At 37.3% G+C, this 13,761-nt stretch overlaps 1 protein-coding gene across 1 annotated transcript in view; it reads left to right on the top strand.

Moving 5' to 3' along the window:
• ADAM9 (ADAM metallopeptidase domain 9) overlaps positions 1-13,761 on the top strand; it is a 95,767-nt gene that overhangs the window by 13,779 nt on the left and 68,227 nt on the right. The window contains exons 3-4 of the mRNA XM_052661461.1: positions 635-693; positions 9,535-9,613. Of these exons, the coding sequence (XP_052517421.1) occupies positions 635-693; positions 9,535-9,613 (138 nt within the window). The remainder of the gene's footprint in view (positions 1-634; positions 694-9,534; positions 9,614-13,761) is intronic.

Here is a 13,761-nt window from a genome sequence, read left to right on the forward strand (position 1 = left end):
CTCAGTTCCTTGATTCTGAGACACGGTCTTCATGAGGTACACTGTTATTTAATGTGCCAGTAATTAAGAAAGAAACAGACTGCTGCCAGTTAGACTACTTTGCCTCTGTACGATGTGTCCCAATTTCAGAGATGTTCACAGAGCTGTGAGGGGGAAAAAGTAGGTTTAGAACCGATGAAATGTGTTAAGTCCTGTGAAGATATAAGGTTATAAAAGTGTATTAATTTCATCTAGCTTTCAGATACTGAGAACAAGGGATAATCTTTTGAAACTAAGAGGTTCATTAGATTTAAACAAAAGGAAGAATTACTTTTCACTATAGGTAATACAGGAATGGATTTAGTAAAAATAATCCCTGAAGTTATAGCTCAATTGCAATTGTAAATTAATCGAAGAAGACTTTAGATAAACACACAGGTCATTTTCCATAATAGGTTATTAAAAGAAGATAGGGATAATCAGAGTCCATTTTTATTATTTATGGGCATATTTCAGGTTGTTTCATAAAAGAGTTCCAGTCAGTACCAAATTATTTTCATTCAGGATGGAATTTCTAGTGTCCTTTAAATACCTGTTGTTGCAAAGTTATTTAGAAGATAGTGTTTTATTGTTCTTTTCTCCTTTGTGCATTTAGGTATCTTATGTCATTCAAGCTGAAGGAAAAGAGCATATAATTCACTTGGAAAGGAATAAGTAAGAAATTTAATTTACTTTGCCTTTTTGGTAATTTTTTTCTTTTTTCAATACTATATGGGTTTCTTTTCTAGTTAGATATTGCTTAGTAGGTTGTTAAGAAGGTGAGACTAATAAGAGTAGAAGTATGGAAAAATCCCTACAGTTTTGCGTTTCCACTGACACTTGAGCAAAGGAAAATAAATCTAAATTAAAGGAAGAGAAGGTTGTACTTAAGAAAACTTTAAAATCATGACTGGCCCAAGAAACCACTGAGCAGGTGGTAAAGAAGTCTTTAGTAGCTTTATCTGTCTGCTAGAGCTGCCACAGTGAAATACTACAGACTTAAACAACAGACACTTATTTTCTCCCAGGACTGGAAATCTAAGATCAAGGTGCCAGCATTAATGTCTGGTGAGGACTCTTTTCTTGGGATGCAGGCTCTTCTGGCTGGGAAGTGGGGTAGATGGAGGAGCGAGCTCTCTGGTGTTTCTTCTTATGAGGATGCTAATCCCATTGGCTCAGGGCCCCATCCTTATCACCTCATTTAACCATAATTTCCTTAGTGGGCCCCATCTCCAAGTATAGCCACACTGGAGGTTAAGGCTTCAGCATAGGAATTTTGGAGGGGATACAAGCGTTCAGTCCACAAGAGTGGTCTCTTGCCCTCCTTTTTAGTTTTGGCATATTTTCACCTGATCCTGCCTTGGTAATCTGTGTACTTCTGTTGCTTTTTTGAAATTCTATGCTTCTGACTGTGCTGAGCCAACCACTGTCTTGTGGCCCATCCTTCCCTGTCCTCCCTTTTCTTATGAAGCTAAACTTCCAGTATCTTTTCGTGAGAGATTTCAGAAAAAAAGCAGCCTAATAGACTCCTTTACACGGAGGTATGATTGATGGGATGTAAAGTGCTGCTCAGAGATGTCTCCCAGAACCAGTAGCAGCAGCTCCTGGGAGTTTCTAGAAATGCAAATTCTCAGGTCCACCTCTGGAATGAAGCAGAATTTGGGGAGGTGTCACAGCCATCTGTGTTTTAACAAGCTTCCATCCTGGGCGATTTTTTACCGACCCTCAAGTTTGAATAACACTTTTTATCTTAGAAGAGAATGCTGAGCTGAAGAGAGTGAGATCTCTCTGGCAGGGCTTTAGGCACTGCGACAGATTTATTCAGACAGAGAGGCTTTTTGAGTCCTGGGCACTGTACCCGGTACTTTTAATTGTATTACTTATTAATTTTCTCAGAACTCCTGAGGTCCAGCTTGTCTCCAATGTAATGATGTCACTGTATACAAGAATTTTTAATAGATATAAATATTTTCTACTCTTTCTATAGGAAATGCAAATTAAAATGATATCAACATAATAACATTTCTTATATTTGCCTAGTTTCAGCTTATAAAACATTTTCCTCAACTGTATGTCATTTATTAGACTATCATATCAATTTGATAATAGAGGAGTCTTGTGGCCCTTGCTTCATACTCAGAATGCTAGGGTTCAGGAAGTTTACTTGATTTACTCAGCATCACATAGTTTGTGAAAGGAGCACATATTCTAGTTATTTGACCTGAAGTCTAGTGATGTATATGTGTGTGCATGATGTTGTGTCTACATTCCTATGCTTCTTGAATTGGGGGGGCAAATAGTACTTTTCCAGGCATTTGTTGAGAGTTGCCAGGTCTTTGAATGTCTTCGAGAAGCAGTCATCAAAGCTAATGATCACTAGTGAGAAAGAGTTAGGGTAGATAGCCTATTATGGCTCTGAGTGAAGAAGTGAGTATGTTTGAGTGCTTACTTTTTTCCTCCCAGGGCCTAACTTGTTTTGGACCATGAATCTCTTGGTGAAAACAATGAAGCCTCCTCACAGAGGGATGTACATAATTGCTTACATTGGGGTATTTGGCCGGGACTCGGGTGTTGTGTGGCAAAAGATAGCACACCTCTTCTCTCCCTGTGCTGAAAAAATTTAAAGATAAAATAAAGGAGTGAGTTAGATAGAAGGTTAATATATCCCTCTCATGGTTGATGAGGGCTGGGTTAGGGGATTTACCAGAGAACGAGAGCCCAATGGACCTGTGAGTCCTGAACCCTGGATTAGGCAGATTCAGCCACTCACATCAGTGCTGTGCACCGTGGCAGTCCTTGTCCTAGAGGAGCATGGGGGAGTTCGTTCCCACTGGCAGGCAGTGACTTCTAAGGAGGACGAAGGGCAGAGCAAGGCCAAGTACCCTCTTCAGTTTATTCTTTCTAAATTCACCACCAGAGGGAGCAAAGAGTGTGTATATGTTGGGGAGAGAGGAGAGATGGGGCAGCGACTGAACACGGTTGGATAACTGAAACGACTCAGGACGCCACAGGCTCCTCCCGTGCTCACTCAGAGAGACTTTCATAAAGGTAAAGGGGACAGGACTCAGGACGAAGACAGCAGAGGAAATCATCGAAGGTTCAAGAACTTCCAGGCAGAGTCCCCTGGGGTCCTTTCTCAGTTGTACAGATGTGCATGTGTCTTCAGATTACACATCACTGAGATATGAGTGAATCGTCACCTTTTCAGGGTAGCCCAGGCACGTGTTTACCAAGGGGGTCGTTTTATACCACACTGGTCACGTGGCTGAAGTCAGGCTGTGTAACTGATTAAATGCCATGCCAACCATCCATCTCTCCATCTGTTTAAACAGTCTAGACACCTGGAGATTTATAGCCTTAAGAGTCGCATTGTAAACCACTAGCTGGCACCTTGCATCCCTGACTTGTCCGTAAGCCCTGAAGATAAGTATATTGCTGCTCCAGTTCTGTGAAGGACACAGAGCCTTTGCTTGACCTAAGTTTGGTCAGGCTACTGAACCTTCTCTTGGGCCCGATCTGTACACTTTGTTGGAGAATCCGGTTTTAGCAAGAACCCTGCTAAGTGAGGTTAGCAAGAACCCCCCGACCCTCAGTATCTGATCGAATTCCTCATCTTCCACCATCCTTCCCAGGTGATGTCTGATCACCATGGTCTGTCTTCAGTAAGAATCCTTTTAATTGGTTTAGCCAGAGTCTCCTTCACCCTGATGTTTCATCTTAGTAATTTTGCACCCACCGACCTCCCACCTTGCTCATTGGGTACAAATTCCCACCTGCCCATGCTATGCTTGGAGTTGAGCGTGACCTCTCTCCCCCACTATAAAATCCCATTACAGTGGTCCCCATAACTTCTGCCAAGCTCCTAAATAAGATTGGCCTCACCATCTTTAACAAGTGTCGTGGAATATTTTTTTCTTTGACAGTCATGGTGGCATGACTCAGGTAGGATCAGATTCATCACTGGACCCCCGACCTCTCACTCTGGACACCTTCAAAACCCTCATCTTCAGTCCTGACTGATTGGGGATCCATTGGTGAGTCTGACTCCTGAACCTTTGTTCCGGACAAATGTCCACCGAAACTGGTGAAGACAGACTTGATTCTTAAGGTTTTGAGTGTATACTCTGAAGTTGGGTCAGAATGCCAGGCTTCTTTTGACAGGTACCTCCTGGGCTGGCAGTTCTCCTTGGCTCCTTGTTCTGACTGGGGATTACTCCCTGGCTCCCTGGGCTGGAAGTCCATTCCTCTTGGCTCTATGTGAGGTGTCTTTTTTCTCTTTCTTGTATCTGGCTTCTCCCATTGGAACTTCTCAGCCAACTAAACCACCTCTTCTCCCATCCTGCTGACTCTGCTATGCCAGCTCTGTCTGCTTCCTTTCTTCTTAATATATTTTGCTGAACATAATTTGGAACTTTGTTGGTATCTTTGGGAAACTTGAGAGCTTCCCAGATTGACTGCTCCCTCTTTGTTGCTTCTGCTCCTCCTTCCTCTTCCTGCTACCATCAATCTCCCCTGCCACCCCGTTCCCTAGATCCTTCAATATGTCCCACTTTGAACCCCCACCTCCTACATTCCTCTGTCTACCCTTGACAGACTTCAGACTTTCCCCTTCCACGGCAGCACCTCAGCTTCCCACAGTCATTTTCAGTTTTAGTTCCTTGCCCTCCATCAGGGGCTCTCACGAAACTCAAGTAGCTCTGAAAATAACTCTACTTGAGTCTGAAAAGAACAAATGGAAATAGGTTATATGACTCACGTGGGTTTTGGAAACATCCAGAAAGCAGTTAGATGTCTCCTCAGTCACCTGCCTAAAAGTTAGACCACGGCAAAGGACGATTACGTACCATGGTGAAAGAAAATCTTAAAAATCTCCTCCAGTAATACTGGTAGGCAGGTAACCTTAACTTGTTTTATTTGCCAGAGTCAATTCAGTTGAAAATACAAAATGGAGATAAACCAGTGAGATTATATTGCTGCTTTACTAACTCATGGCTAAAATTTTAAAATGAAAACCATGTTTTCTATTTGTGTCTGTCTGTATGTTTATATATGTCTATGTGTATGTATACATGTGAGATAGTTTATTCCTGCTGGAAATGAATCACATTAATTTATAAAATCCCTTAATATCCAGTTCAAATAGGTTTAGAGGTGGAATGAGCAGTTACATAAATTATTTTCTTAAAACTCTTGGGAATACAGACACTAACCCAAGTTTTTTTTTAAGTTCGCATGATCTTGAATAATCTTCTTGCTGGTTTTTATAGTGTAGACACAATTGTTGATAAACTCTGACAACTTCAGAGTTGTTAGTATTAAATATGTAATGCAGATATGCATTTTTTTTCTGCCTTTGTTTACTATTCAGATAAGCTTATGTTATCTCTATCAGATGTTTAAGATTATAAATTATAAATCGACCCAAAGAACAAGATATATAATACAAAAAGAATTGCTTGATGTCAAGCATGGCAGTTAAAAACAAAGGGGGAAGAACCATAAATATATTATTATTTTTTTTTGCTTTTGTGATTTTTTTTTTTGGATACTTGCCTGATTTGTCAATAAGAAAAACAACTTAAGATGATGGATTGCTAGCTAGCTTTGTTTAATTACTGGCTCATGAAATTTTCATGACTCATTCAAGAATAATTGTTCAGAACAAATAAAATAAATAGATGTAAGTGGCATAGAAGTTAGTAAGTGAACTTTTCAATGTTAATTAAGTTTTATGTCTCCTTAAAAATAGTTTCAAAATTCTTTTTCATAACATGAAACCTAAAAGCTATACTAAGTTAAAGATGGATAATCATTGACTAGATAATTTCTAAATAAGATAAAATATTGAAATATTAATTGCTGAAGAGAAATTTAACTTTATTTACTTTAGCATCTTGTTTTTATGTGGTATAGAGAAGCTAAATATATTTGTGTCTGTTGATAAGCATGAGAAATTATACTATGAAAAAGATACATCTCAAGAAATTTATGAAATAATATATTCATAAATTTTCTACAGAATAATAGCATGTAGCAGACAGTTTGCAATTGCCTGCTTTTTAGCTTTTACTGAAAATTAGGATTACTAATGACTAAAATCTAATCAATATACATAAATGAAACTTTTAGGAATAATAAAGGTAAAGAAAACAAACTATATGCAAGGAAAATAAGGTGTATTTTTGATAAGAAAGAATATAAAAGATGTTTTGCTAAGGGAAAAAGAGAATAATTTTGTCCCAAAGTAGAATAAATGGTAGTTCCAGAATGAAAAAGAAGAAAAATGTGGAACAGAAACTGAGTGATATAAAAAATTTGTGGAAAAGGGACCTTGGAAAAAGAATCTTTCCTTGTGTGGTCAAAATTGGCTACTGTTGGATGGATTTATTTGTAAGGCTTTTTGGTTTGTTTGTTTAATTTGCCTAGTATTAATAGTACATTGATGCTTTTTCTATTAAAACAAGGTTTCCTTAGATTATTGGTTTAGTTGTTTTTCTTTATGTTTAAGTACATAGCTTGAGAAGATAAGATGTGTTTTAAGATAATTTCCTATGTGACATGTGTTTATCAGGTCTTTGATCATGTGAGAAAACCAAACCTTCTCAGTATTAAGAGAACTAAGAGTTTTGTTTTTTTAAATAACTATGTAGCTTTCTGTGTTTGTCTTTGAAAGTTTTTAATTGTGACTTTGGCTAAATGGGCAGTTAAGTGTTTGTTGTTTCACAGTGACACTTGTGATCCAGTTTAGTCAAATGTTGAAACCTTTTGGCATGTTTGACAGTTTCCCCAAATCAAATTCTAGTTGGAGTCTTTTTGACCTCAAACTAACTTTGAGATTTCTGAAATGGATCTTGGAAAATCTCAAAGGATTTGTCTCTCTCCTTACAAAAAGGGATACTGAACTAATAAGGGTTATTTGATATGTTAACGCATCTTATTTTTCATGGCAGTATAAGTTATTTGCATAAGTCAGTTAAAAATCTGCCCTTGTAGTAACAAGAAACAATTGGAAACCTTGGTTTTATTACCAAGGCTTTGATTGTAATGTCATATTTGGGAATGATGTGTTTTGAATCAGATATGACCAGATAGCTTTAAGGAACTAAGGTTGACTTTAAGAAGGCAATTGTCTATACACCTCCCCTTGGAAAAACTGGCTTGTTCTGGCTTACAGGATTTCTTGCCTTACAGGTGAGTAAGGAAGATCACTTGTGGCAGGGCCAGGAACCTCAGGATATTTAGGGGACCTCAATAAGAGAGTTTATCCAAATATATAGATTGTAGGCATATCTGGTGGCAAGTTCTTGACTTGGCTTCCTAGCCTTAAGCGTCTTTGGTTCCTTCTGAAATGCTCTAGCAAAGCAAATTCAAATGAAATACTATACGGTCAATCACAATTTTTACTGTACTTATGTGATAACTAGGCCAAATTTAATGAGACCAGACTTATGTGCAAACAAATTAGTCTTACTTTATGTTTCACAGAAATGGGGGTGACTATAGAGAGAATGTGGGGTTTTCTTGTTTGTTTCAGTGGAAACCTGTAGTGAACCATTGCTGCTTTCATCTTGCATATTTTGCCAGCTTTACCAAATCCTGAATTCTTCTAGTTTCCTTCAGTATCTGGCTATAACCGTCTAAGTTATCATTTCCAATTTTTATCCTTTCTGACTTGGAGTCATTGAGAACTAAAATCACCCTTTTCTTGAAACTCTAAGCTGTAGCTGGAAGATTGATGGAGTCTTCAAAAAAAGGCTGTTTCAACAGATCACATGTAGGCAATCTTTATGCCTCCTATGGTGTCGGCCACTCAAGAAGTTCATCAGAATACCTGATGCTGTCACTAGTGACATTCAAACCAGGAAAATTTGTCAGGTGACCAGTGCCGCTTTCACTGTACCATCTGAAGATGCCCTATGGCAAAACCAATACAGTATTGTAAAGTAAAATAAAGTAAAATAAAAAAACAACAAATTAAAAAAAATAAAATACACACCACATTAAAAAAAAAAAAGTGAAAGTGAAGTCGCTCAGTCGTGTCTGACTCTTTGCGACCTCATGGACTGTAGCCCACCAGGCTCCTCCGTCCGTGGGATTCTCCAGGCAAGAGTACTGGAGTGGGTTGCCATTTCCTTCTCTAGGAGATCTTCCCAACCCAGGGATTGAACCCAGGTCTCCCACATTGCAAGCAGACGCTTTACCTTCTGAGCCACCAGGGAAGCTCGAAGATGCTCTAAGCTCAAGTCTAAAAAAAATCTTGATGGCTGCCCATTGAGCTCCGAAACTCAGTTTCTAACTATTCGACTTTGTTTTTCTTTTGTTTTCATAGCTACTCCCCTCATTAACCGCCTGACTGCTAGCTCCACCCAGTAAATATCCCCTTCTACCAAGTTCCAACAGATGATTCAGCTGGTCTGTAATGAACAAAAGACAACTGAATGAGGAAATGGGCTTGTGTTATTCGGAGGAAAGAAGAATATAATTTCTTTCCTTAAACAACAGAGGAGATTGACAAAGGTTTTTTGCTTGACCAAACTTCAGTCAAGTTCCAGAACCTTCTCCAAGCCCTATCAGTGTGGTTTGTTGTAAAATCTAGTTTTAGAAAGAATTTCCCCTCTCCCTCCATATCTGATCACTCTGGATGTCTGATCAAGTTGTTTATCCTCCACCCCACTTCCCCACCCAGTGATGTCTGGTTACTCTGGCTGTCTTCAGCAAGAATCTGTTAGGTTGGTTTAGCCAGAATGCTCCTCATCCCTGATGTTTCCTCTTAGGAGTTTTCCATCCACTGACCCCCACTGTGCTCCTTGGCTAAAAATTCCCACTTGCCCATGCTGTATTTGCAGTTGAGCCTGCTCTTTCTCCCCAACCCTCTGTAAAATCTCTTTGCAGTGGTCTCTATACTTAACATTGATAATAAAGTCGACCTTACTGTCTTCAACAAGTGTCATTGGATTTTTATTTTTATTTTTTTGTACTAAAGCTAACCCTGTCTTTGCACGTGTGGTTTACACTGCAGATCTCCCTTAACATGGGAGGAAGATTCAAGGATCAGCAATAATTGCTTCTTTAAATAATGGACAGAAATTTTGCCCCTGTACTTAGAGATTAAACGCAGTGAGTGCTGCTTTATGCAGGACATTTAAAAGAGGGTAAAATAATTTATTTTCTTCTGGAAATATGATGTACCATATAACCAAATTTATACTTTTCCTATGAGACAAATCAGAAAACTTTTAAGGACATTACAAATGTTTTTTGCAACCACTGTTTTATGACCATGAGAACAGATGAGCAACTCAAACATTTCTTTCTGATTGGAATGTACACAATTTCAGATGCAAGTCCATTCATAGGCTTTATGTTTTATGGCAGCTCCTTCTTTAAACAACAGTTTATCAGGTGAATGTTTTTATTCTTGCTCATCTCTTCTATGAATAATGTCTTATAAAAGTTGTGTTCTTAGCTATGAAGAGATAAAATAATCTTATATGGTGTGTTTTATTCTTCTTGCAGAGACCTTTTACCCAAAGATTTTGTAGTTTATACCTACAGCAAGGAAGGGGCTCTGATCTCTGACTACCCTAATACACAGGTAATTTATTTTCCTCTTGACTATATACAGAATTTAAAACAATTATAATTTTAAAGTGCATTCTCTTCACCTGCTCTGGACTGTTACCTGAGGGCATCCTTTGATATGATAATATATGGTGCTGTCCTGGGGTGGGAGTGGTGGGTACATTGACATAGATTAAACTGTACCTTATAGCTCTTCTGGTTCTTTAAGGTCAAGTGTTTTTTTGAAAGACCAGGAAAATAATCTTCTACTTAATGATAACCCCTATTGATCATGAAGGGGAAAAGTTTGATTTATATTTTGATTTTTGATTTTGCTGAAACTTGATGAATAAAGCACATCTCAACTTCCTTATTAAACCATTTGACTTACCATTAGTACGCAAAGAACAAGAACTTGTTTGCTATTAGATATTCTACTTTTTTGTTGAGAATTGTTTTATAAAGAAGTGTGGTCTTCTCTGCATTAGAGAACAGAGTATTCCTGAAGATGGAACTGGAGGAATATGTGAAATAATTGACAGATGTTGACTTTGGCTTTATGTATTATTTATTTAGAGCATAAGGACTTCTAATTTTAGTTGGAAGGACTGTCTTAAAGTCCCTTTTGGCAGTTAGGTGTTACCTGTTATTATTATTATTATTTTTTGCTATAGTTTTCAGGAGAAATCTTTACCTCTGTTAAGCATGTATTGTTTGTCCCCTGAGTTTTGTTACATTTTGCTAGGTGGAGTTGTGTTAGTTTTGTATTTTTGCAGCACTCTTCAAATAAATAGAAAGCAAAAGCTTTATTTTAGATTATTTATAAGACTTTTTTAAAAAAAGGCAATGCTGACTTAGACCTATTCTTTTCTGGCCAATTTTCTGATTTTTTTATCTTAGTGTTCTGTTTGTTCATTTTATTTTTTTGAAAAGTGCGTTGTTTTATTCTTTTATTGTTTGTCTGGTGTTGAACAGCAAAATAGTAGAGCAGTTTAAATGTATTGATAGCATTAACTGGACTGCAGATCATCCATTCATCGATCCATCCATCCAGTCATCCTTCTGAAGATTACTATAGCATAAGACCAAAGACCACATAATTTATGCCACTCAATGAAGGCAGTGATTTTTTAAAAAGGCATTCTTATTCTCTTGGAGAGGTTTCTTGGCCTGGATTTTGGTGACACACACGGCTTGGACTTGATTCCTGTCTCTATTATTTATTTGCTGGTCAAGTGTCTTTAGCCTGTTTGGTGCCTTAGTGTCCTCACCCTAAAATGGTATTAATAATTGTAACTTCATGTGGTTATTAGAAGTTTAAATGAGTTAATACTGGTAAGATATTTACTAGTCAGTCCAACAACTATGAACTCAGTAAATATTTTTTGTTACTATTATTGAAAGTTTATATGCTAAAAATAGATTTTAGTTATATGGAAATTTATGCAACTTTTATAAAGTATTACAATTTAATTATGTTCTCTTGGGTGTTTGAAAAATATAAACTAAGACAAATGAAGCCTTTCACTTATTGGCTATTGAGTATAGATAGTTTCAGATAGATAAAAATGGAATACTTTTGAATTCAGATAGATAAAATTGTGACTGTGGATCTGAGCTAGCAATTAAAACTTTGGTACTAGGGTTTTTCTGTGTGTGACAACATTGTGAGATATCATGATGACATAGACGTTTAATGTTCAGAAAATGCAATTAAGTTGGACTCTGTGGGAGAGAGCAAGGGTGGGATGATATGGGAGAATGGCATTGAAACATGTAAAATATCGTATGTGAAACGAATTGCCAGTCCAGGTTTGATGCGTGATACAGGGTGTTCAGGGCTGGTGCACTGGGATGACCCAGAGGGATGGGATGGGGAGGGAGGTGGGAGGGGGATTCAGGATGGGGAACACGTGTACACCCGTGGTGGATTCAAGTCAATGTATGGCAAAACCAATACAACATTGTAGAGTAAAATAAATAAATAAATATATTAAAAAATACAGTTAAGTCACACTGAAAAATGTAGATGCTTTCCCTTGTGATTCTTCTATTTAAATTAATTTGTAAATCTCTCATGTGGCTTTCATCATCAGCATCTTTTGCAAGGCCATATTTTTTACAAAGAAACACAGTTTTAATAACCACTTGATATAAGTTGCTATGTGAAGTCAAAACTCCAAATTAGCATTAGTCTTAGACCTTTGGGTACCTTGCAAATGCATTAGAAAGTGCTTTAACTTACTCCCTCTATTAATGAATGCTCCTTCTTTGCTCTGAAAAGACTGTCTCAAGCTCTCTGGCTTTATGCCATTTTACCTTTACTATAATCATCGGATGCAATTAGGTGTTTTGCAGACTTGCAAAATAGGATTTGTTGTTTTTTTAAAAACTAAAGATTTAATAAAACCAAATTATTAAAGAAATACCATCAAGCTGGTAGATTAAGTGATCAAGTGCTAAATTTCAGTCATGTCAAATGATGAGCGCTTCTATAGTAATTGAAGTGAGAAGCTTCCCTAACAAATTTAACACACAAATTTAATTTTGTGAGTTACTGTGTTACTATTTCATAAGTGCTACCCCATCTGTAATAGAAGAGATAGTTCTTTCCCTCTGGTGAGAAGACAAACTCAAAGCTAGACTTTAACTTCAAAGTGCTAGAAAGAAAAACAGTGGTTGTAAATAACCCCACACTGGAAAAAGCTGTAAAATGTTGATATTTAGCCTGTGTTGTTTAGTGCATAATTTTTTAATTTTTTCAGAAATTCTCACATTAGTTGCAGGAATAATAGAAAACAGTCATGTGTACCCTTCACCTAGATTCTCTGAGTGTTAACATTTATCATACGTACTTTATCCTTTTCTCTCTATTTTTTTCCCCCTGAAGAGTATGTTGTACACCTGGTGTCCCTTTACCCTTTAAATATTTCAGTGTAAATATCCTAAAAACAAGAACTTCAAAAGAAGTCACCATAGTATAGTTCTCAGAATTAGGAAGTTAACATTGAAGCAATACTGTCACTCAATTACAGATCTTATTGATGTTTGTTTTAGTCCATTACCCTAATGATGTACTGTATAGTGAAAGGAAATTCAAGTTCATGTGTTGCACCAAGCAGTCTTCCATCTGTTTTAGTCTGGAAATCCTTGGTCTTCCCTTGTATTTCATGACATGGGCATTTTTGAGAAGTACAGGCTGACATCTTGTAGAATGTCCTGCAGTTTGAGTTTGTGTGATGTTTACTCACAATCAGATTCAGGTTATGCACCTTTGGCAGGGATCCACCCTGAAGGGTTCCCTGTATCGTATCATGAGCATGTCCTGTAATTAGTTTATCACTGACAGTATTAACGTTGATTATTAAGGAGTTGTCTGCTCAGTTTCTTCTCTGTGGAGTTACTGTTTTTGCTTTTTTAGTTAATCTTTTGGCTAGATATTTTGAGGCTTTGTAACTATCCCATTACTTCTCAAATTTGTACTCACTGGCTTCAGTATTTAATATTTGCCTCAGTTGTTATGGTGGTTGTTAAAATGGTGATTTCCTAACCTCATCAGTGCCTCTATATGCACTGTTGTATTTGTTTTTCCTGTCAAGAAGAGTTTTTCCTTCTTATTTGTTTACATCAGCATTGATGCACGGGTTCTTACTTTATCATGAGTGAAACTGAAGTCTTTTCATTTATATAGGGGCATTTTTATACCTTTTGTAAATTGTTTGTTCAACGCTTTTTTTTTTTACTTTTACTTTATTTTACTTTACAGTACTGTATTGGTTTTGCCATACATCAACATGAATCCGCCACTGGTATACATGAGTTCCCAATCCTGAACCCTCCTCCCACCTCCCTCCCCATACCATCTCTCTGGGTCATCCCAGTGCACCAGCCCCAAGCATCCAGTATCGTTTTGCACCATCTTCTGTTGGATTTAATCTTTCCCCTTTAAAGTTTCAAAGTTCTTTGTATTATACTATAGTATAGTTTTAGCTATGATAAAAGTTACAAATAATTCCCTCTAGTCTGTGAGTTGTCTTTTTACTTTTTCTTGGTGTTTCTTTTAATGTAGAAGTTTTAAAATCTTTTTTATTTTTTTAATGCAGTAAAAATGATCGGTCTTTCCTCCTGTTACAGCAAGATTTTGAGTGATAGAAAGTCTTTCTCTACCCCAGGTTAAAGAGG

The sequence above is a fragment of the Budorcas taxicolor genome, chromosome 24, assembly GCF_023091745.1.
Source record: "Budorcas taxicolor isolate Tak-1 chromosome 24, Takin1.1, whole genome shotgun sequence".
NCBI lineage: Eukaryota > Metazoa > Chordata > Mammalia > Artiodactyla > Bovidae > Budorcas > Budorcas taxicolor.